This window comes from Thamnophis sirtalis, unplaced genomic scaffold, assembly GCF_051295495.1.
Source record: "Thamnophis sirtalis isolate CommonGarterSnake01/CBP01778 unplaced genomic scaffold, rThaSir2_p1.2 scaffold_3, whole genome shotgun sequence".
Lineage (NCBI taxonomy): Eukaryota > Metazoa > Chordata > Lepidosauria > Squamata > Natricidae > Thamnophis > Thamnophis sirtalis.
Window position 1 is genome coordinate 77,634,037 of NW_028261383.1, and position 25,982 is coordinate 77,660,018.

The 25,982-nt window shown below is 40.1% G+C and overlaps 1 protein-coding gene across 2 annotated transcripts in view; it reads left to right on the forward strand.

The window, feature by feature from the left end:
• The window catches only part of CACNA2D2 (calcium voltage-gated channel auxiliary subunit alpha2delta 2), a 621,934-nt gene that overhangs the window by 517,154 nt on the left and 78,798 nt on the right, over positions 1 to 25,982 (forward strand). For both annotated transcript variants that reach the window (XM_087709243.1, XM_087709244.1), the window contains exons 11-14: positions 6,590 to 6,748; positions 9,756 to 9,863; positions 15,445 to 15,523; positions 22,166 to 22,215. In XM_087709243.1, coding sequence (XP_087565369.1) covers positions 6,590 to 6,748; positions 9,756 to 9,863; positions 15,445 to 15,523; positions 22,166 to 22,215 — 396 coding nt within the window. The remainder of the gene's footprint in view (positions 1 to 6,589; positions 6,749 to 9,755; positions 9,864 to 15,444; positions 15,524 to 22,165; positions 22,216 to 25,982) is intronic.

Below are 25,982 nucleotides of genomic sequence, written 5' to 3' on the forward strand. Positions count from 1 at the left end.
TCTAATTGTTCTTCGTTGTAGTGTCATCCATGGCAATAATTGATGGGTTTCTCTATTACGTATAGATTCTCTTAATTACATTATAGATATAGATACATGCATATACGTATAACTATAAAAACATACACATATTCTTTCTTACATAAAAATGCATGCTCAATTTAGGAAAGAGCAGATTGAATGATACTAAATTGTACTACAACCTATTGGTAACCAACGTGTTATAACTGTGTAGATATTTAGAATTCACAGCTGCATCCCTCTATTCTGACATAGGACAAATAGGTATGCCCACAGTCTACGGGTTTATAAACTAACCATAAGGAAATATCGGGTGTATTGTGGCAATTCATACATGCCTAAAGATAGTGAAAAAGAAAGCTTGCAAGAAATCTTTGCTCTCTAAGGATGTTGGAAAATTTCATTTATCTGAATTTGAATAGATTGAAAATTTCCAGACAAGTTTTTTGGTTAGTTTGAAGTTTGAAGTTTGAAGTTTTATTTTATTTATATGCCGCCCTATTCCCTAAAAGGGACTCAGGGCGGCAAACAACTCCAACGGGAAGGGGAACATGCAAATACAAAATAGACGTTTAAAAAGACCAACAACCACACCTGTTGAGAGGGGAAGGGAGCTCATCAACCCCAGGCCTGCCGACACAGCCAGGTCTTAACAGCTTTTCGGAAAGCCAGGAGAGAAGTGAGGGTCCGAATCTCCGCGGGGAGTTCGTTCCAAAGGGCCGGAGCTGCAACAGAGAAGGCCCTCCCCTGGGTCGTAGCCAGATGGCATTGGCTGGTGGATGGAACCCGGAGGAGGCCAACCCTGTGCGATCTAATGGGTCTTTGGGAGGTAATTGGCAGTAGGCGGTCTCTCAAGTACCCAGGTCCAATACCATGAAGGGCTTTATAAGTAATAACTAGCACCTTGAAGCGTATCCGGAGACCGATTGGAAGCCAGTGCAGCTCGCGGAGGATAGGTGTAATGTGGGTGTATCGAGGTACACCCACAATCGCTCGCGCGGCTGCATTCTGGACAAGTTGAAGTCTCCGAATGCTCTTCAAGGGCTGCCCCATGTAGAGCGCATTGCAGTAGTCCAGTCCAGGTTAGATTTTGCACTTCTCTGAATTTTGCAGCACATTTTTCTTACAATCCAGTCCACCCTCATCTAGAACATTTGACTGAAAAAGTGTCAAATACTGCAATAGTAATAATATACAATAATATATAATCATTTACATTGGAATAACAACTGCACCCCAACGCATGCTGTAAATACTTGAGAATACATTACCAGTGTAGATTATTGTTTTTGTCAATTAATTTTCAGTCCTATTAGTTAATAGTACAATACAGTTAGTTTATGAGTTATGATCACAATTGAGCCCAACATTTATGTTGCTAAGTGAAACATTTGTTAAGTAAGATTGTCCCATTTAATGACTTTTCTTGTCACATTTGTTAAGGGAATCACTGCAGTTGTTAAATTAGTAACAGGCTTGTTGAGTGAATCTGGTTTCCCCATTGATTTTGCTTGTCAGAAGGTTGCAAAAGTTGATCGCATAACTCCGGAACACAGCAATGTAAATCAGTTGCCAAGCTTCCAAATGTAAGTCACGTGGCCATGGGGATGCTGCAACAGTCATAAGTGTGAAAAATGATCATACACTTTTTTCAGTGCTGTTGTAACTTTGAAAGGGCACTGAGTGAACTGTTGTAAGTCAAGGACTACCTGTAGTGGAGCCGAGGTGGCGCAGTGGTTAAATGCAGCACTGCAGGCTACTTCAGCTGACTGCAGTTCTGCAGTTCGGTTGTTCAAATCTCTCCGGCTCAGGGTTGACTCAGCCTTCCATCCTTCCGAGGTGGGTAAAATGAGGACCCGGATTGTTGTTGGGGGCAATATGCTGACTCTGTAAACCACTTAGAGAGGGCTGAAAGCCCTATGAAGCGGTATATAAGTCTAACTGCTATTGCTATTGCTATAGTACAATTTTGGAGAAGATGATGGTTCACAATTCATACTGGAGTCAATCTGTTTCGCTCATATAAATTCAGCTTATACCAGTGGCAGGCATGATAGTCCAGGGGACAGGAAAGTGAAGATGAAAGAACTAACCACTCAGGAACAAGATAAGTATTTCTAGACTAGCAGCAAAAGAAGTTAATGATCAAAGCTGTTATCCTGGATTTGATGGGGTGCATTTATTGCCTGCTCTTGCACTTAGCAGTCTCCAGGAGTTAAAAGGATAGCTTCTCTAGGAAACGAGTGGCTGAAAGCATCTCAAACCAAAATGCCACATCGGCCCTACAAAAACAACCATGCTCTTTATTTGCCTGATTTGTTTCCTTGTATAACACGGGATGGGGGGGGGGGAGAGAGAGATGCCCGTCAGAGGCCTTGGCTTCTGCCTCGTGCACCTCCTGCAGCCCAATTCACCATTTCTGTCACCTTTCCTTTTCCCACACTCCTGACTGTTCTTTGCCTTTGATCGATTGCAAATGACAAAACACACCTGCAAGAAATAAATTGCATCCTCCTCCTGCCATTTCTTCTGTGTCAGCTTTGACAAACCGTTTGGCTTGCACAGGGGTGGTGCTTTTTGGTGGAAATTACAGGGAGGGCGGGGGAGGGATGCAGCAAAGCCAGCAGGTATGACAAGGATGAGGAAAAGGAAAGCTTTGACTGAGAGGATGATGGCTCATGAAAGACGCCGGGTCCTTTCCTGGATCTGGGTTGGATTAAGGTTAGTTTACAGGCAGGAACACATGGTGGGTTATGGATCAAGAATGGAGTTGGAGGCTTCAGCAAAGCTGAGCTCATTTTAGAAGTGTCTTCCCAAGCTGCTGCCTCCAACTGGATGGATACATGAAAAGGAATATCTAAGGATCACAGCCACTTGTTCAACAGCTTCTTTCTACCTGTAACATCCTTGTCCCTAATCTAAAAATAGAGGGTCCTTTTTACCTGTTCTTCCCTGCTCTCCTAATCCACTGGCAAGTGTAAAGCTTCTGGAACAGGAGAGGTGTTCTTTCATCTCTGCTGTGGCTTGAAGGAAGTAAGGAACAATCTAAATCTACTTAAATATCTCTGTGAATGACGTTCTGCTCTCTAGCAAACACATGGAGCTTTATGGGAGAGGAAGAGGACTCAGCCATTCAAACTGAAAAGCCTTCCTTTTCTTTAAAAAAAAATCAGCTCAAGGAAGAATAAAACTTTCCTCTCTTCCAAGTGCCCTATAGTTGTTTGAGACAGGGTATTTTTGGGAGGAGGAGGGAGGTGTCTTGCTTCCCATCCCTCTTTATCTATTTGATAAGGGTTGGCAGAACCAGTGGTGGGTTGCAGGCGGTACGCCCTGGTATGAGCATACCGGAGCCTGCCCGGAGCACCGGATACCATGCTCCAGAGGGCCTGCCCGAGCTCCTTACCGGTCTTTTAAGTCTTGAGCATTTCCGTGCATGGCGTATAGAGTCTCTGTGATACTCTGCTGAGCAACTGGAGCGTCATGGAGCCTCACAGAGGTGGTAAAACGCATGTGCGTGCTGCACGCATCCATATGGACGACACCGGGCCCGTTCCAACCATACCGGTTGGAACGGGATCCGGAACTCACCACTGGGCAGAACTGTAGGCTTTCCAACTCTCCATTCCTTATTCTAGAATGGGCTTAATTGTCAGTAAGCCTTTAGGCATGATTTACCAAGTTCTGATACTTCATTGCAGACAAAAATTAAGCCACTACAACAGAATAATCTGCCTGCTATGTTATCTCACAGTCACAGAGTATGTACTGTATGTATGCATGTATATTTGCTCCATAGTTTAAATTCTAGACTTTCCCCCTCCACCTCTTCTTTCTAATTTAATAGACCTTTGGCTATTCTTTTCAAGGTCACAGCTGGAATGTGTTGACACTAATGTCACTAGCCTGAGAACCATTGGTCACTCTTACACTAGCTTTCTTCTGAAGATAGGAAGGAATGGTACCGTCACAGCTTCAAGAAATGCTCTCGGTAGCAAGGATGGGAAGTGACAGAGAGATGGAGAAAGCAGGTGTTGCTTGTAGAACAGCACAAGGAAATGAATGACTTGATGCCCTTTGCCCTTGCTGACTAACAAGTACTTGACCTGACCTTAAGCTAAATGGGTCCCAGTGGCCAGAACAGCTGAGGAAGGGTGTCTTCAGTGATGAAGATCCCACTTTCTAAGAATGGTTCTGTAGCCTCATGCCTGTTGAATATCAGGAAAAAAAATAGGAGCATGGTTTGTATAATGCTCATCCTATACATGCACTGACACTAATATTTGTTTGTTTATTGTTCCATCCTTTAACATTTTTCTGCCTCTTAAGCCTTAAAGGGACATATCCTATGTACAGTATGTATAGTATGTATACATGTGAAGGGAAGCTGGCAGTGGGTTCTTGGCACTGTAGGAACAATCTTTCATGTGCTCAAAAACCAAAAAAATCTAAAATATCATTTATTATAAAAATAGCAAATATGGAATAAAAACAGTCAAACAACCTTAAACCCTGACATTTCAGCAAGAAATGAATCGACCTCGTCTTGAGAAGAACAAACTTATGACATCCCTACCTAAATGGAAGGCACTAAATTGAAATTTGTGGTGCCATGATTTTAAAATTCAATTCAGATGGATCAATCTGAATTGAATTTCAATTCAGATCCAGATTTCTGTTGAACTAATATTCTTTTGAACTAATATAACTAATGCTTATGTAGTATCCTATGACAATCACTGTTGTATCTTATAATTTATGATGAATGTATTTTTACGATGACTATTATCATGATTTATCACTTATTGCTTGTATGTACACTGAGAGCTTATGCACCTGAGACAAATTCCTTGTGTGTCCAATCACACTTGGCCAATAAAGAACTCCATTCTGTTCTATAAGAGCATCCAAGAGGCAAGCCTGAACTGTAATTAGTTGACATGCCAATTTTTCCATCTGCCATGAGTTATTGGTTTATTACTGAATCCCAAGCTGTCATAATCCTAGCCACATCAGGAACAAATAGCAAGTGTACTGTTTTTACTCCAAAACCTGATCCTGAGAGTAAAAGACAGGGAGAAAGCTTGAGGAATTGCCTTCTAAGTACTTTTCAGTTTTGTACTACGTATTTAGGTAACTTCCTGAATACAATACAATAGCAGAGTTGGAAGGGACCTTGGAGGTCTTCTAGTTCAACCCCCTGCCTAGGCAGGAAACCCATCAGGAATCTTGTTCTTCTCCCCCTCAATAAAGTCCTGTAAATTTGCTCTTTTAATAAATTAAGGCACACCATCATTCTCTGTAACCCTCTCATGTGCTTGTTGACTGGCAGAAACATGGCTGGCCTAATTAACAAGTCTAGCCTCGTTACTTTTGCTGGATCACTGCCTTCTAAATTAATGTTCTGTATTTCCAGCAAACTAAGCCATAAGCATAAATGAGTGGGTTTTTTTTCAGTTCACCTGCTGGCCAAACTTTATGCAAGAGAAGCCGGCTCTATTCCAGCAACCATTTATCATAGAGCACCCACTTCACTGAGCCTGTGACCTTGTGATAAGGCATTAAAATGTCCTGCAAAAAAACATGTTTGGGCAATCCCAGTTATGCTGTCCACAAATTCATTCAATTCTCAATTACTCTTAACAGGAAGGACGGTTTTGGTTATTCCTTAATGCCAGTCTATTCCTACAGAAACCTGAATTCAATGTGGTCCCATCAGTAAAAGGGCTGTAACTCCCAACATGGGTGGGGGGACAGACCATGTTTATTTCAGTCTGTCCTTTCTGTACTTCTTTAACACAATCTTATCTAAACTGTCTTTCCTTGTGTGATTGGAGTTATAATCAGCAATTCTTCCTTTCACAAGAGGGTGGGGGGATCATAAAATATCTTCTCCAGTGGGCATATCTGCTGTGCACTTATTATGCATTTTAATTGGCATACTTTCTCCTAGAGAACCCTGTGAATTGCAGGCTGCAGTGGTAATGGAAATATCAGTTTGAGGTCATTGTGTTCCTTCCCCTTACAAAAGAACTACAATTCCCATTATCCCTAGGTTACAGTTGGCTGAAATTTAGTATTTATCTAAATCTAGTATTTATATGCCCACTCATGGAAAAAAATAGTGATAGATCTTGACTGCTGTTTGATCTCTCTCAAAGATGCACTCACTACCAATTGAGACTGGTATATTGCAATTGATCATCATCATGCTGCTCCTTTGCTGCCTCTTCTCTTGCTCTTACATACGCACATCCTTTATAGCTGAATCTTGATCAGCAGAGCTGCAGAAACTTTATCAACTGGAAGGCTTCCAATATTTTGAACTAGGATATAATCATATTTTAAAGGAAAGTGGGTCTCTGAAAGTAGTAGTAATTTTCTTCTGACCTTCCTTGACTTCCCAATTGATTGTCTCAGCTGACTTGAGTATGTTATCATGGCCCGGTGTTATTCAATACATTTACGGCTCTGTTATTCACTAGACCCAGTTGGGGGAAGCTGATCAGATTCCCAGTTTTTTCATGGCATCCTTAACCAGTCTAATGGATTATAATTTCCTGTCTTTCAGTTTAACCAAAAGGCGCAACCTGTGTCCTGCTTCAAACATTTAGTCCAAGCTAATATCCGCAACAAGAAGGTCTTCAAAGAGGATGTGGAAGGAATGGAGGCCCAAGGAACCACTGATTATAAGGCTGGCTTTGAATATGCCTTTGAGCAATTGCAAAATGTAAGTCCAGGGTTTAAACTTGGGAGAGTGAAAGGCTAAGCATTAAAATGCCAAATTTCAAATAAAATGGAGGCAACAAAATATGGAACTGGAGAAGTAAGGGCCAAATTTGATTTAAAAAGTCATATGAAGAATTTTTAATGTTCTATTTGCTGAAAGCATCAAAGTGCAGGTTCCTCCCAGTTCATCTCCAGCAACTGCTATCAAGGGGGGAAACAATGAAAAATCTCTATATTTATAATTTTTGCTTCACCTTGACAAGTCTAAGAGCAGAAGGATTTCTGGAATGTCATGTTTGTGTCTCAGATTCTCATAATATTATTACTGTGTTAGAAAGTAAAAGGGATTATCCTAAGAAGCTTCTCTGTTGGTTCAGTTTTCCTTGATGAGGCACTAAATAAATATATATTGGACAACAATCTGGAAAAAAAAAAGAACTTCAAGTCTTACTCAGCCCAAAAAAAAACCTCACTGGTGGAATTGGTTTGTTGCTGTAATAAAATGAGGAAAGAAATCATGCATGCAGCTTTGGAACAAGAGAATAGAAAAGGAATAATACTCCTAGGCCACAAGGAAAGAAAGAAATCCATTGCGTTTACTTGTAATTACAAGGTTGTCCATTTTGTCTGGAAACTTTTCAGAACTCTGGACAGAGCACTACATTTTTACTTACATGTGCCGCTTATGACATTTGCTTCTTGTCATTTTTTTTTTAATCTTAAATTTGCCATGATTTCTTCCTTCAGCCTTGGGAACTGCAGCAAGTTATAACACTCAGTGTGGCCCATTCTCTCCACACAGTCAAATATTTGATGGCAGCCACAATTCACTTCCTTTATTTTGCCTCCCTAGGTAGATGCAACCTTCTAGTGTGCCAACTGCAGCTTTGCTCTTAAGCTTTACTACAGCTTTCATTACCATGAGAACCCAGCCTAGCACAACATTCCACAAACATTGCCTCCCTTTGCTATATTTTGCTGTTCTGCCGTCAACTTAGCATACAGATAAACACTAGCCCAGCACAACAGACGTTGATTTAAAATATATATTAAAGGACCATGAAGGCTTGTGGAACCTGTCACTTAAAGCTACAATGATTTCCCCTTTTAGCTGCAAGTTCCAGGATGCCTGCATCATAGGAATCTTTTCAGAACAGAGACAGCTTACTGTATTTTAAATATTCTGCATGCAATTTAAAAAATGCCATTTGTAAGCACAGTACATTGTAAGCACATTATATATTTGTATTCCTCTAGGTTGTCCCATATGTAGATCAACTCTCTCCCAAAGTACTCAAGATAAAATACAAGATTCTTTTTTACACCTATCAACCCTATGAGGGAGTTGGGGGATTTCTACACCTAGCAACCCTGTGAGCAGATTAGACTAAAGATAATGACTGACACAGCCACTAAACCTGTTTATTGATTGACAAGGGTTATTCTGACCATATTACAAGTAGCCATCAATTAACAACCATTGAAGTTAAGAACGTCCTCCCCCCCCCCCCAAAAAAAAGGATACCAGTGACCCAGTTCTGGAATTGTAAATTGAGAACTACCAGTACTACAAGCAACAATGCAAGCAGCCATTGCTTAAACACTGCTATTTCGATCATGCCACCAGCAAGAGTAGTTCATTAGCCAAAAAGACGTCTGAATTGTATCTCCTGCGTGCAAGCAAGGCACATTTAATTCCTTCCAATAAATTTCTAAAATGCAGGACTGTATCCCATTGCCTTATATTAGCTCTGTCTTCTGATACGCTAGAACTGAAGGATATTTGCCCATCCAACAGCCTGGCATCTCTGGAACTGCCTTCATTGCAATTGTTCCCTGAAACATTCAATTCTTAAGAGGCTACATGACAAACAGAGCTGGGACCTTCATTATTCTTCTTCCTGATCATGTGAGAGGTTGAAACCAAGGATAAAGTTTCAGTGCTGGGTGCTTTCCCCTAGATAAATGAAAACTCCAGCAGCTGGTACTTAAATTTCATTGGAAACAGCTGCCTCTTCCATTTCATTATAAAGTTAGCAGGACCCATCTGAGAAGACTTGGATAAGAAGGGTTATAATGACGTTGGACAAAATAAAGATGAATAGCTCTATTAAATGCTGAGCGGTAATAGCCATAACATAATTTCTGTCCCGACAGCAACTCCCTCTCCCTTGCTCATCTGTACCACCTTCACCTCTGGAGAATAGCTAAAGAAAACAGATGTCTCTCTGCCAGTGTCTTAGAGGACAGCAACCAGAATGGGAAAGAAGTAGAACTGATAGCCTTGATATTTATTGTCTTCTACTCTTTCCCATTACTAATATCCTGTTGTTGACATCTATCAGGAAGTGGCCTCCTAGGAACACATAAGTATACACACACACACACACACACACACACACACACACACACACACACACACACAATGTTTCCCCTTAAGATTGCAACCATACATTTCCTTTCATTGGCTTATCCAGAAGTCTGAAAAATACACCTCAATTGAATGGAGTTCTGTATAGGAAAAATATATGTGCTAATGCATGTATGTCTGTATTTCTGTAGTCAGCAACCTGTGTTGTGTGTGTTTGTTCTTCTCTTTAGATAGGAAATGTATTAGTCCAAAGTCTCAAGTAAAATTGATGGGGTCTGAAATTTATACAAATGTGCAGACTTCAAATTCTATACTGAAACCTGCATTTTTTAAAAAAAAAATAATGATGTTTATAACTCAAACATGTATATGGGAATATGCATATTTAAGAAAAATATGCAAATACAATTTTATTAGGAAGAAGGATACACCAAACCACATTCAGTTACAGAAAAAAATGCTTGAAGAAGCCGTATTATATATGTTAAATGCCAGTTTCCCACCAATAATTTATTTTAATCAAGTACCCTTACAAATACAGTTATTATATATAATGTTATATCTCTTCCAGAGAAAAAAAACAATGTACTTAGCTCTGTCTCCTATACTTGCTAAAATGTCTGCTTCTTATTTATAGTCCAACATCACAAGAGCCAACTGCAATAAGATGATCATGATGTTTACTGATGGAGGAGAAGACCGAGTGCAAGATGTTTTTGAGAAGTATAATGGACCGAACAAGACGGTGAGCATCTGAACTTGCCCTTGACTATATTATGTCCCCAGGTGGGCATCTGATATTGCTACAACCACTTGTATGTCTTTTCATGTTCAAAATCAGATTGGAAAGTAGTATATCCAGATTGTCTATTTCTCAAAGGGTCCTAAAGGGAAGACCTACTGGGATTCCTCCAGGAATACCAAAATATCAGCATCTAATCCTTTCCCCTTCCACAATCCACATCCAAATAATGGTGTAGTTGCAGCTGTGTCTTCTTTGGTAATGCCATTGCCACACTACTAATTCCATTCTCAGAGGCCAGAAATTGTATACTGGATTTTCAAATTGTTGCCAGCTCCAGCACTATGTTTCAGATATGTCAGCTTTTGAAATCAAGACTCTAAATAATGAATAATAGATAGAATGCAACAGAAAGTCAAGCACTTTATATAGATACACAAATGCTTTCTTTCTTCACTAAATATGTAAAAATGCCATTTATATATTTACTAGAAAATGCTAAATCAGCTTATTAGACAGAAAAAGACCTCACATTGCTGCATTTATTAGCTTTCAGTCAGTAAAAAGGAATCTCTTCTACATAGCCTCTAAGTCAAAATAGACAGTTAAAGCTCTTAACTATCTGTTCTCCTAAAAAAAAAAAATTTAGAAAAGTTCTGGATTTCACCTATGGTTTAACAGAGCTGATTGGGCAAGTCTCCACAAGGACATAATGAATCAGGATGGTTTTATTCTTCTACCATAACAATCACATGTTGTTACATTTCAGATTCAACAAACATGTTTAAGCTCATAAATTCAGTTCTGCCTGGGGGGCTAGAAAAGGGGATTCAGTAAAATCTATTCTGTAAAATCTACAAAATCTATTTTTGTTTTCTGCCAGAAAAATTTATCCAATTGAAAGGGTATGCAAAGTAAAAATAATAATGAAGGATAGAAAGAGATGTGCCAAAGCAAAATATGATATGGCCAATATATTAAAAAAATTCAGGCAAAACATATAACGAGACCTGGCGATGGTGAAGACCAGGAAAGTTAAAAGAAAGAGACAGAGAAGCTAATTCTGGCTGCACAAAATCAGGTCTTAAGAACAAATGCATACAACGCCAGAATTGAGAAGACAGCAACAGGCAGGAAATGCTGTCTCTGCAATGAAAATGAAGAAACAGTGGACCACCTGGTTAGCTGTTCCAAGAAGATCACACAGACTTCCTACAAACAATGGGATGACAAAGTAGCAACAATGGTCCATTGGAAGATCTGCAAGAAATACTATTTGCTTGGAAGCCAGAATTGAACCAGTGGGACCATGAAATAGAAAAAGTACTAGAAAATGAAGACGCTAAAGTGCTCTGGGCCTTTAGAATTAAAACAGACACCACCTGCCTCATAAAACCCCAGAATTAACAAATGTCAATAAGACAGGCAAAAAAAGTCAGGAAAGTGGACATGGCAATAGAGAAGAGAAGAGAAAGAACAGGAGAAAAATCACAAAATACAAAAATCTGCAAACAGAAATAGAATGTGACAAAAGAAAGCATAGTATCGGTAGTAATAGGCACCTTGGGTGCAATCCCAAACATCTGGAGCACCACTTGAACAGCATCAGCATTGACAAAATCACCATCAATCATTGCAAAATGCAGATTTACTTGGGATAGCTTACATCCTGTGATGATACCTTTAACACTGTCTAACATTAACAACTCCCTATCTCAAGTCCTTGGGAGGGATTCGATAGACAGATAAAAATGCCAAATCCACTCTAAACCTCTGGCTGACTATGCGATCAGCCATAATCCAACAACCACTTGTGAACACCTTCCTCTCCTCATTCCCTGCCATTATTTGTCATCTTCTGAATGTTCATCCTTTGCCTCTCGTGGGTCTATTTTACAACAAAGAAAATGACTGCAGTGGCTAAATTAAATACTCTTGTTCTGAATGCCCCATATGCACATTTGATTATTATTATTTTTTTGCTGAAGAAAATACAGGTAAAGTAAAAAATTGCCTGTCTTGTTCGACTGCCTATACAATGATCATCTTTTTCAGTAAAAATTTCTGTGTGAGTCAGTAACAACGCCAATATAATCAGATCCTTGAATATAGGATATATTCCTATAGAAATACCAAATAATTGAAGACCCAGCTGTCTGATTTGCTTTGATTCAGTCATGAGGACAGACGGGAGCAGCTAACTCAGGTTTTATCCGCCTCATTTGATGCCAGCTATTTAGACAGTTATCTTCCTACCTGTCTGCTCCTGCACTGAGCCACTGCCCCTTTAATGGGGCGTCTAACATACCGGTACTGGTTTTATTGCTTGCGCTGACCTTGAAATGCCAGAAGGAAAAGTGGACAGAACTTCCTTTGAAAGTTTGTAGATCCTGTTTCTACAAGAAAAGGAATGCATTTTGTTAATATGTTGGATTTTTGAGATACCCCATCAAAGTCTGTATGTGAAATGTTAACCTGTTAATGGAAGTTCAAATTAAATGGCTTAGACTCAAAGTCACATAACTTTTTTTTTACTCTTCATGTTCACTCTTCTTTCTCCCTCTTCATACAAAGAAATAAAGGAGAGGGTTATGTTATGTTTTTGGAGATGATGCACTTAGCATGAGTAATAGAAAACTTGTAAGTATCCAAATGTTACTGATTACAAATAGCAACAGTCCCCAATCACTTCTGTGCCAGGAGGAAGGAACAAAGGAATGAAATTAAGAGAAAGAAAGAAAGAAAGAAAGAAAGAAAGAAAGAAAGAAAGAAAGAAAGAAAGAAAGAAAGAAAGAACAAACCTCACTTTTTAAACTTATTTTATATAAGTCTTATTAATGTAACTAACACCTAGTGGGCATTAGAAGCAGGACAGTTGTCATGATTCCTTCAAAATTCATCCTCAGTTTTTCAATATCTAAATTTAATTTCAGTACATGTATACAGCTGAGTATGGAAATTAACAGTGAAAACCTGGATTTAAAAGGTGAAAGTGAGGATTAATTTAACATCCCCTGAAATGTTTTAGAGAGGGCAAGAAAAGAACTCCAGTATTTTAATAGGTCCAAAGTAGAACCCAGTTCAGTTTGCCTAATTGATTGGGAGTATGAGATGGCTCCAGGGAAAGGCTTCAATTTATAGAATTCAAATTCTGCAAGGTGAAGATGATAGAAGTTGTAATCCAATGTGATTAGAAAGGCCTCTCGTTTGAAAATCTGAATTACAGGGATTCCCTCCAGACAATACTGTATCCATTATTCCCAGTAAGCAAAGAGAGGAAGCACAGAAGACTTTTCTTTAACCTCTGCAATTTCCGGAGGAGATGTGTAATGATTGGATCAAGAGAAAAAATAGATTTATCTATACAGTATACTTAAATATTGTGGATGGTAAATATAAACAAACATAATAGCATAAAATATTCCCCAGGCAAATAACTATAAAATCATAATAAACATAACAATAGAGAATAAAAACAAAAGTAAAAAGAATACGAGCAATTGTGGATGCTACTCAGTCTAATTATTGCAGCATTGATACTATAAAGTTGTATAGAGTCTCAGTGGTGCAGTGGTTAGAATGCAATACTGCAGGCTACTTGTGCTGACTGCCGGCTGCTGCAATTTGGCAGTTCAAATCCCACCAGGTTCAAGGTTGACTCAGCCTACCATTCTTCCGAGGAGGTAAATGAGGACCCAAATTGTTGGGGGCAATATGCTGACTCTCTGTAAACCGCTTAGAGAGGGCTATAAAGCACTGTAAAGTGGTATATACAGTATATCACAGAAAAGAGTACACCCGCTCACATTTTGTAAATATTTAAGTATATCTTTTCATGTGACAATGCTGAAGAAATGACACTTGGCTACAATGCAAAGTAGTGAGTATACAACTTGTATAACAGTGTAAATGTGCTGTCCCCTCAAAATAACACTACATACTGCCATTAATGTCTAAACTGCTGGCAATAAAAGTGATAATTTCCAAATGGGGCCCAAGTAGCCGTTTTCCCTCCCTGGTGTCATGTGACTCATTTGTGTTACAAGGTCTCAAGTGTGAAGGGGGAGCAGGTGAGTTAAATTTGGTGTTATCGCTCTCACTCTCTCATACTGGTCACTGGAAGTTCAACATGGCATCTCATGGCAATGAACTCTCTGAGGATGGCCTAGGCTATAAGAAGATTGCCAAGACCCTGAAACTGATCTGCAGCACAGTGGCCCAAGACCATACAGTGATTTTAACAGGACAGGTTCCACTCAGAACAGGCCTCGCCAAGGTCGACTGAAGAAGTTGCTCAGCGTCATATTCAGAGGTTGGCTTTGGGAAATAGACGTATGAGTGCTACCAGCATTGCTGCACAGATTTAAGGGATGGGAGGTCAGCCTGTCAGTGTTCAGACCATACACTGCATGCTGCATCAAATTGGTCTGCAGGACTATTGTCCCAGAAGGAAGCCAAAGCACCTGAGGTTAGAACAAGAAGCAATGGGTGGAAATTAATCAAGGAGAGAAGCATCTTAGAACTAAGGAGAAATTTTCTGACAGTTAGAACAATTAATCCGTGGAACAGCTTGTCTCCAGAAGTTGTGAATGCCCCAACACTGGAAGTTTTAAAAAAGAGATTAAATAACCATTTGTCTGAAGTGGTGTAGGGTTTCCTGCCTAAGCAGAGGGTTGGACTAGAAGACCTCCAAGGTCCCTTCCAACTGTGTTATTCTATTCTATTCTATATCAGCAGGATCATCCCTTCCCTTAAAGATGCATTCTCCACTACCAAAAGCCACCCATATATCCTTTCCTGGGAAATCTTTCTAACCTGCATGGATCTAACCCATAGAGGCTGACTTCATGACTCTGAGAATTCATGTACCATCACAATAAGGAGCTTTGATGAATGCTATAGGCAGGATATTGGAAAAGGCTCTATGTTTTACCATTCTTATTGCCATGTGTTAGGTCTTATCGGGAACTCCAATACATTCTCAGTTAGATTCATTTCTTGCTGACCTCCAGCAGCTCTCTCAGCATGGAATGGAACAACTCAGTGCAGCCAAATCACCACAGACAGCCCACTGTGGGACAACACACCACAGGACAATTCAATAAATACAAAAGTTACATTAATTTCAATGGAACCGTGGCCAATAATAATAAAATAAAGAAACTCAATCCAGAAATACAAGAGTTACTTGTATAATTTCAACAAAAATGTTAACACCAATAATTAAAATAACTGAATGAAATTATTTATACAGCATTTGGCTATGGCGAATTGGCTATGGCGAATTGTCCGTTGGCAAGTTAGGCCATGGTGAGTTGTCCTAGACGCCTCTCAGTATCTCTTTAAGATACAGTAAGGCTTTTTCACATTTTAGGATGAATGGCAGGTAGATGTGACATCATTGTCCTATTGTCCTATTCACGTTGTAGGAGGTTTTGCTGGTATTTGAATGGGCATATTGGTAAATTTCATTTACAAGAGTTTATAATGAAGGCATTTAAGTATGGGATAGAGTAAGGGAATGATACATTCATTTACCCCCTTTAGTAGACATACTCCTTATTGGTTGGTTGTTTTGTTCCAGGTACGAGTATTCACCTTTTCTGTTGGACAGCATAACTATGACGTCACTCCCCTGCAGTGGATGGCTTGTGCTAACAAAGGTAGGTTGCCTTCTCCTGCCTCTTCTTCAAAACGTTCAGTTTTGCTCAGGAGCAAAATTGGCATCTCATACTGTAGTATATGAAGTGTGGGAATGGGACGTACCCTTTGCTGGTCATAAATTAGCTTGCTATTTTCCTGAGACTGGTATGGGGCAACTTGTCCCTTTTCACTTGGGTCACAGCTATTCTTTTGTATTTTGATGAAGGGCTGTTGATGATGGGACCTGAATTCCTAATAAATCTGGACAACATCTGGAGGGAACAGTTGATATAAAGTCAGATTTATATTGGAAGAAGGGGGTATTCTTTATTGAAAGATTAAATGATTAATGCACTAACTGCTTATCTATTTTCCAGATAATCTTACCTAGGAGAATTGTAATATTATTTAGTTGAAAGGGATCAGAAAGATTATAAAGCCCAACCCATTTCAATAGGAAGATTAATTAAATCACTCATGAGAGATTATTCCCATGCCTCTTCTACAAACCCTCCATCCAACCCACAACTTCCAAAGGTACAACCTGTTCCATAGTTGTACAAATTAGTTTTTTTAGTACTTATAGTATATGAAGTCTACCATGTTTCCCCCAAAATAAGACCCTGTCTTACATATTTTTGCCACCAAAAAGGCACCAGGTCTTATTTGGGGGGGGAGGTGTCATCCACTAACTCACCTCACTTGTGTGCATCACCTCTGGCCTCCTTTTCACTGTCAGAGACCTTCAGGAACTTCTTGGGCTTCGGATAGTTGCAGCCAGGTCTCGCACACCTTGGACCATTTCTTCTATGGCCAGCAAGGCTTTCCTGAAGGCCTCTGTAGCCAATAATAGAGCTCCAGATCAACCCAGAGCTCTATTATTGGCTACAGAGGCCTTCAGGAAGGCTTTGCTGGCCATAGAAGAAATGGGCCAAGGTGTGTGAGGCTTGGCTGCAACTATCCTAAGGTAAGCATTAGGGCAGCTTCACCCCTCCCATCCCCACCCTAGCTTAATTTTTACCCATGCACTCTGGAGACGGTAGGGGCTTAATTGGGGCTTAATTGGGGGGTAGGGGTTATATTGGGTACACGTGTAAAAATCAAGCTAGGACTTACTTTCTGTGTAGGTCATATTTTCAGGGAAACACAGTAGGTAGCTGCAACTTAAATCATTATTTCTGGTCCTACTTTCTATGTCCATGGAAAATAGTTCTTCACCAACTATATACCAGTAATTGACAAGTGCTTTTATATATATATATTTGGGGGGAGGGGTGGATAGGAATATATATATTTGGGGGGAGGGGTGGATAGGAAAAGAGATAGATGAAAGTAATTCCAGACAAAGTTCCATACCAAAGACAACATTCAGCAGTTTCATCTTTTGCTCTTTAAACTGGATTGGAGGGGGGGGGGGTGTCGGCTTTGGCGTGTTTCTTTTGAAGAAAGAAGGAATTCTAGGAGAATCCAGGAGAGCCATATGTGGAAGATGCCATTACCAGAATTAATAGAATTCTCACTTTGTGTGGAAAAAGTGACAGGGAGGTGAATTACACAAATGAAAGTCTGGATAATACGAAAACCTGTATACTGCTAGAGAGTCTGTGGATATTACCCCTTGGCTCATTTCTTCTCTTGCTCCTGATAACTAATGTAACCACATACCCCTTTATAAGGTCCCTGAAGCTGCTTCTCACCCCAACCACTCCTCTGAAGGCTGGTCACATTCAGACAGTCTTTTAATCTCCTCACCTTCCTCTGTATCCGAAACCTTCTTGCTGTCTCTCATTTATCTGAAATTGCCTTGTGTGCCCTTTTGTTCCCCAGGGCTGGCTTTCTGTTCACACCGTCTGTATATTTCAGCAGGTGATGGAAGTCTGTGAACCTTTGGGCTGGCAGTAATCCATCTTCCCATTGTTCTGTCCTGTGGAAATACCTCTAGACATAATAGCCAAGTGCCCACTGCTCCCTTTTATCCACACTACTCCCTTGTCCTTTTCCCTCTCAGATCAGCAGTGCACGTAGCAACTAATTCTCATTGTAATTCTAATGTTACTCTCCCTTTTAGGCTTTAAGTATTTCTTCCTTCTTCCAGCCGTCATCATGCATCATTGTATGTCTCCAAGTGTTTTGATTGCCACCACATCCAAGTAGAGAAGCTTAGTGAAAAGAAACTTCTAAGAGTTTTGCTCAATTTATATTAGCTGCTGCCATTTTGTGGCCAATCCACTTTTTTTTCATATCATCCAGTAATGCGGGATCAGAATCAATTGCCAAGGTTTGCTTTCAACTTTTTAAAAAATCAAGTTTGAAGAAACACTGCTATTTTTTTTTTGCCTCAACTGCTTCACTGAATTAATTTGTGTAGAACAAGGCTTACCAGAATTAACCCAGAAACTGATGTAAATACAATTCCAGGTTATTTGAAGGAGAGGGTGAAAATTTATTCAACAGTCCTTTTGTTGCTGTGCTCCAAAATGTCACTGAAATCTCAGTAAACTAATAAGGTTACCCAACTGAAATAAGACATTTGAAGCATCTTTTCACTGATTATTAAAACTAAACCAGGAATCTTCACCCCAGTAATCTCCAGATGGGTTGGGACAGTGACTCTCAAGAATCTCCAGCCATTGTGCTAAACTAAACACACCCATTTGTCTTTATTCTCCCAACACTTTTTATTTTATTTTATTTATTAAACTTGTTTGCCACCCATCTTTCAATGTCCCTCCACCCCCTAATATTTACTTACTGTTTATTCATGTGAATACCTGATGCTCATTTGCTGTCTCTCAATAAGAATATGAATAAGAACCTCACACACTGTAACCTCTAGCTTCCTCCCCCCCCCAAGAGCTTAATTTTAAAAAAGAAAGCGATTTTGACAATTATGTAAGCCCCGTGGACTTTTGTTTGTTTGTTGACTTCCTTATTTTAATGACTTGTAGATATAGGAACCCCTTCAGCCTCCTTTTTCCATATTCTCTTTAAAGAAACCGCCTGTTTCTGACTGAAGGTTCTACGTGCTGCTTTGTTCTGGCAGCCTTTGTTCCGAAGAGCATGTGAAGCAGGAGGAGACCCTTTGTTTCTTGAGAGTTTTGTAATCTCCTGCTGCTGATCCCCCAGGTCTGGGTTTTTGGCATCAAAGATATTTGGACAGCAACGGTGACATCATACTTTGGAAATCTCCATTGTAAACAGCGGGAACCTCTGAAGGAGAGAGAGAGAAAGATGTAGGTAGTTAGAACAAGAGGAGTGTTCTATTGTTACTGATAGCAAGCTACCACCAGAACTTTCTCAAGAATAAAAAGAGCCAACTCCTTTCGAAATGCCACAAAGGGAAAGCTTGTGGCTCCATTGTTGCACAGCAGAAGCTGCATGAAGTGCAAAATGATTGAGTGGGCAAGAAAGAGCAAGGGACAGAAATCTTGAGAAAGAAAGGTTTTCTATAAACTCATTGGCATCCTTCCGTCTCAAAAGACTATGGTATCGTGCTCTGGAAAGAGGTCCTAAAACAGCATCTGGTGTGGCTAAAAAGGCCTATTCGAGAGTGGCAATCACTTCCACACTGAGGGCAGATACATTCTGTCCCCTGCCCAGATTTCGCTGGTTCTGGGACTGGCTTTTGCCTCACCCTGCCGAACAAGTGTCTCTTCAAATTGGAGAAGGCCATACTGCCTCTTTAGCCTCCAAGCTGAACAATCAGAGGTCAAAGTTTCCCAGCTGTTAGTGTCCATTCCCAAGGACTTTAGATCCCTCTTGCAGATATCCTTATATCACAGCTGTGGTCTCCCTCAGCTCCCTATATTTCTATAAAATACATGTTCAATTATTATATTAGTTAGATGGCATATTTGGAGAGCATCAGGTTGGAGAAAGCTGTCGTAATACCTCCAGCTTTTAATCACAGGAGGAAAAAAAAACCTATAACAAAAGGGGAACATGCAGAGTAAACAAGGATAGACTGTTACGTCGTATATAAATCTTTGTGACTAGAAATGATTTGTAAAAAGAGCACCAAGATCTCAGGAGAAACTGCACTTACTTTACAGTCCATCCCCTTAAGACCACAATATTTCTCTGGAATTACATGCAATCCCATGGCTGGATTGAAGTCATTCCAGAAACATTTAGAAATTGCAATGAGGTAGGAAAGAGAATAGACATTGATGTGAGGTGAAAACTGTTGAGGTACAAGGGTGTCAAACTCCTGACCTTTAAAATATCACATCTTCAGCTGAGGCAGCTCCAAGCCTTTCATATGGAATTGTTGATTTGTATATCATTCCCACCCTGCTTCCTGATTTAGGAAGAACAATGCTGTGGATTTTCAGAACAATGTGGGATATTTTTGCATTGCTTGGGGTATAGGAGTGGGAATGAAAACTATTTGCCACTCAAAGACCATCTGCATTCATTGCCACCATTAATTTTAAAAAGAGAAAAAGTACCACCACAAATTTGTAACTGGGTGTTAAATCTGCAGTTTCATCCCAGCCTATATCTTAATCCCTCATTCTATCCAGCAGTTGAGGCTGGCATGGTTAGTACTCTCCCAATCAACCTTTTCCACATTATTTTGTTCTTTTATTTCTCTGTGTTACTTTGATTACAAGATTATTCGGTGCTGAATACATGATTTACACCCCATTAATATTCAGTCATATAACAATCTGGAGAATTTTTGGAAGCAATTCCGTTTCAATATAATATGACATTATCATCTAACCACTTCTGAGTCTGAACAATCACCACTCCCACTCTTAAAGTAATTTCCCTATAGCCCCAGCAGTACAGTAAAAGCTCAAACCATACAGCTTAAGCAGCTTTCAGTCCACAACAGATCTCAAAGTTGTAGCGACAAAGTCTATTTGGGTTCTCAGAGAGTTCTGCTTTTTTCCTCAGAATTGCTAATTGCTAATAAATTGAAATGGTGGAGATAAATTTATTGCATCTTTCTAGATCAGCCCTTCGGCATTTAGGTCTTGGTGACTGTAGCTATCTTGGCTTCCTTGTTTACAAAATTGAAGAAATATAATGGCACATCAAGTCATTTATTGCTGATGAATTTTCTGTAAATGAAAAGTCAGAGGGAAATAAACAAAAAAACTCTAAAGTTCACAGGAAGACTGCTAAACAGACATGGTGACTGCAGAGGCAGATGCTGTAGAGAGATGGAAAGTGCTGGAGGCAGTGAGGGTCACAGCTGCCAAGAGCTGGACTGGGAAGAGATCAGAGCAAATGGGCCTGATGGATGCACTGGTGCTAGAGAAACAGACATGGCTTTGAGGCCCACATATTGTTGTTGTTGTTGTTGTTGTTGTTGTTATCCATCGCATTTGTATTATTGTTATAATACAATTGTTAGTTGATAAGGTATTTGTAATTTGTCCCATGTTCTACCTGCATCCATATAAACAAACTGTCTTCCCCTCCCTTTTCCCACCTTATCCAATTTAAATCCTACATTAGTTTGTGCAATCTGATGAAGAAAGCTGAAATGCAAAAAAGCTTATGTCTTCCGGTAACATTGGTTAGTTGGAAATGGGCTAGGATTCCTAATTTTTCCCACCATGGTCTAATGCAAGCTCTCCTCCCACGATGTCTAGGCATCTTTGTAGTTTTTTTCTGCTGAAATTTAGATTTAAAACTCTTAAGAGCAGGGATCAATTTTTTCTGGTGCTTATGGAGGGATGAAAAAAGAAGAATTTAAAGCAGACTTGTTCTGCATATGAGAAGAATGTACTTCATCACTGAAAATATGTTTATTCAAGCAACTAAAACTGAAATAGAAATGTTTAAAAATGGGCTTCCACCTGCCTTAGCTTAGATTTGGAAGTGAATCTTCTCTCATAAGATATGGGAATTCAGTTTCAACATCCCTGTGTGTCTCTCTCTGTGTACCCCCTATATGTGCACACATACCATGAAGACTATATAAATGCATGTTCAGGTTTTACAGTCTTTGGGAGATCTATATTTAAAAGTATTGATTGGGGGAGAGTTGTAGATGATTCACCTCACATACTAGCAAATCTTCATCAGCAGGAGAGATGGATGCTATGCAGTATTTTTAGTCTGTGTAGGATTTGAACTTGGTGAAGTTGTACATTGTAGGTTTACTGGAGGTATTAATTAGTTGATTGCTGGAATGGAGTTGCCTCTATTTTGATGGGTCCACTTTATCTGCTTGCTCTGCGTGACCTGGATTAGGGATCTGCCTGGGTGGTCTGTCTCATCCAATGAATATTGCCACCCAGTCAGGTGTCTGAAAGAAGCCAGTGACTGCTGGCAATTAGTAGTGAGGCAGAAGAGGAGAAGATGCTCTTACACATCACCTGACAAGTTAAAGAAGTAGGTGATGGTGCCAAAACAGGTCAGCTAAATTGAATCCAATCAAATTAAGGGCTCAAGGCCCTCCTTAAACATGATGATTGTATTGGCTTGCCTCAATAGAACTTCTGGATTTTCGAGAGGAAGCTGTTTGGGAATGGTGCAAGCAAAATTTAGTAAGCTTGAGCTTAGTTAACTCATTGTTGCATGTAGCCTCCATCAAGTGTGCCAAATATTGGATTAAAAAGACAATTTGGTCCTGAAAACCAGTTCAAAAGATGATGCTAAAAAAGTTTCTAACATTAATTTTGTGTGTGTTTTTTTTAAAGGTTATTATTTTGAAATTCCTTCCATTGGCGCTATCCGAATCAACACTCAGGTAAGAAAAGACAGAGTGTGAACTCAGTCCAAAATATTTCATTTGTAATGAGGATTAGGAGGCAATACTGTAGAGCTAGAATTTGGGTTTTCTGCTTTTCTTACAATTGCATGGAAGGCAGCACTGAGGCTTGCACTGGAAATCAGGAGAAATTGCCACCCGCTTTTTTTTCTTCAATAGAAATCTGTTGAATACAAATTTGGAATTCAGTCCTTTATATCTGATAATGTAAAAGAGAGAGCCATTTGTAAGCCACCTAGAGCAACTCCTGGTACATTTCTTTTTTTGTTAGCACTCTAAAACAAATCACTACAAAATGAAGCTATCTATCTATCTATCTATCTATCTATCTATCTATCTATCTATCTATCATCAATCACCGTGATGGCAAACCTATGGCACACGTGCCACAGGTGACATGCGGAATCATATTTGCTGGCACACAAGCTATTAGCTGATTTTTGGCCTTTTGGGGAGCAGGGGAGGCCATTTTTGTCATCCCCAGGCTTTAGGAAACCCTCCGGATCCTGGGGAGGGGAAAAAATGGACCAACCAGAAGTTTGTTCCCAAACTTCCCAAATCAATCATTTCTGAACTTCCGGTTGGCCTGTTGGGCCCGTTTTTTGCCCTCCCTCCAGACTTCAGGAATGCCTCTGGGGCCTGGGGAGGGCAAAAACTACCCTCCTTTGCGGAGGGGGGTCATGCACGCATGCGCAGGGTGGTGGTCACACACAGATGCACAGATGGGTGGGACACACTGAATTGTGGGTGTGGGCATGCACATGCAATAGCACATCCGCAGACAATTTTGGCATGCCTTTACAAAAAGGTTCATCATCATCTATCTATCTAATTTATGTAACTATATACTGCAAATTCATATCACCAAAGGTGACTCTGGGCGGCTCATAACTAAAGAGAAGACCATGTATCACAATGTCTATGGAGATTCTCAGTCATCCAGGTCTTGATCGTCTCAAAGGGGCTTTTTCAAAAGGCAACTGGACAATGATTTTTTTCCCTTGAGGAAGAAGGCGTTTCGCTTCTCATCCAAGAAGCTTCTTCAGTTCTCACAACAGAAGACTCTTTTTGGATGAGAAGCAAAATGTCTTGTTCCTCAAGGGGAAAAAAAACATTGTCCAGTTGCCTTTTGAAAAAGCACCTTTGCGATGTGTATCACAATGATACTATAAAAGATAAAATTCATTTAAAAAAATAAGGTTTGTGAAAAACAAAGATAAAGCCCCTAGGCAAACAAAGGATAAGAATAACCAGCTCAACAGTGGAGCCATCTGAGCAAGTCTCGAGTAACCTGAAAGCTCCAGACCTCATGATGTAATCACTCTATCCACCCTGGTTCAGTACTGGACGATAGATGTTTTTCAACTTCATAATAGAGACCTGAGAGTAGTTAACTGGCCTAAAGCCAGCTAGCCAGCCAGGAGTCACTGTCCTGGCTTCTGCATTGATTTTAATTGCTGGACCAAACTAGCTCTTATTGATAGAAATAGAAAGACAGACAGACAGATGTTATTGCGGACCAAGATAGAGATTGCCATTGACCAAGGCAGTGTTCATATGTATGTCTTGATCCATAGTATAGGGCAAGGGTCAGCAACCAGTGGCTCTGGAGCTATATGTGGCTCTTACATCCCTCTGCTGTCACTTCCTGTTGCCAGTCGGTGCCACAATTTAGAGACGAGCTTCCGGTTTGCAGGGAGAAACACAGGAGGAGACTCTATGGCACAGAGCAGGTTTTCTGGTCAGCTCCACAATTGATAGTCCTTTCAGTTAGGACAGGTAAAGGAAAAGGGACGCTGCTCTAGGAGGAGACTCTATGGTGGGGGAACCAAACTTCCAATTGGCTCCAGAATTGAACGGGGGGCTTCCAGTTAGCATCTTTGTGGCTCTTTGAGTATTTAAGGTTGACAACCCCTGGTATAGGGAGTCCTCAACTTAGAATTGTAAAGGATGTTTTCCAGTAAAAGAATATAAATCTTGTCAAGTGACCATGGAACACTGCAACCATCTATAAAAACAAGCTGATTGTCAAGTGCCCATAATGGGGGGTGGGGTTGCCACTTTGGTGGGGTACCTCTGTCAACTCTGGAACTTGGTCATAAGTACCATGGGGAGTGGGGCATTAAAACTGCAAATAGTCTCTAAGCAAAACAATCAGTAGCCCATTTCAGTGGAAAGAATTTAGTGTAATTTGTATAAACCTGCATACCGTAGTTGTTGAATAAGTCCATTATTTTTCTTAGTCCTTGAGGGAAATACTGTTGATGCAAACTCTAACTGAAGAACTGCACAGAAAAAGTGATAGATGGCATTGTTCAGAATTTAGTTTTTTAGTTTAAGTTTTTTCTAACGTTCTCATTTCAAAAGAATTCAGGGTTTTATTTAAGTTCAGTCCTGAATCTGGCAACCATGCTGTACTGAAATATGAATGCTGAGCATGCCCCTGACAGGCTATAACACAGGAATGGATCAGCCCCATCGCAACATGAATTGACTTTGAAGGAACAAGGTGATACTAATAAACTCAGTCAGTTTCAGCCTTTCTGAAACATTCTTGTCCCATGACAGCAGAATTTGAAGTTCTAGCAAATGTCTCCAGTTCTCCAATCAGAGCTGTTTTATCTGGCAATATCATGGATTGCCTTTTTCTGTGTGCAAAGCACCATTGTTTAATAAAGACATAGCCATTTCTTTAAGAGGAACATCTTCCATACATCCTGTATTTCCATGTTAATACTACACAGTAGAGATCTCTTCTACTGCAGTAGATTCATGTAATATGCACGTAACTCTGCAAGTTGTCTTAATTACTTCTTCTGTACTCCTGCTCTGCCATTTTCTTGGCTCACAAGAATGTGTTAGTTCCCCTCTTGCAAAAGCCTCACGTTCCTCCTAATTGGATCATCTTCATACAAAGCTCCACTAATATCCAAACCAGCAGAGGGACTTGCTCAAAAAGGAAGTGCTTGTGTGCAGGGACTTATATTTATGTGACTAATTATTAAAACTTTGTGCCTGAATCAGCATGCCAAGGAACAAGCCGAATTGCCAGATCTGTCAAGCTATTAAAGCCGACAGGCAGCATGTGAGAGAAAGAGCATGGCATGAGTTATTAGTGCCCTGGAAATGGGGTGACGAGGCAGAGCTAATAGCTTTGCATTCAAATGATGCCTGAATCTTCAGGCCTAAAGCTACAGGGAAAATGAGGGAAGTAGAGGAACATGAGACAGAGGGCTTTATGCATCTGTACGCTTGTATAAATTCTGTGGGAAAACTTACCTGGGTCATTCTTGCAACACACAAACAATCTGTGGTTTTTGTCTGAACTTCCTCTAGGAGCCCATTTTTGGAATAATTGTTCCCCCCAGGCCTCCTGATTTTCAAAACCCAGGAAGAAAATACACAAAGTTGATGTTATTTAGATGGATAACCCAACTGTTTAGCTTCAGTAGCACTTTGAAAAACGATTTCTTTTAGCGCTTAAAACTAATGAGCATTTCTGCCCTTGTGATAGCCCCTGTCTGCTTTTTTCCAGCTGTTACATATGCCAACTGATGCATGCAGCATTTCAATAAAAGTCAGTGAAAATGATAGTAGAAGAATTAATGTTAAGCCAAGTTCATATATGCTAAAAAGAGTGGAAAACCACCCTTCTTTCCTATCCCATTTGGTGGGTGTGGGGGGAATGAACCTGATGTATTAGTGAACTGAAGACGTGATACTGAGTCAGAATTGCTTTGTACAAA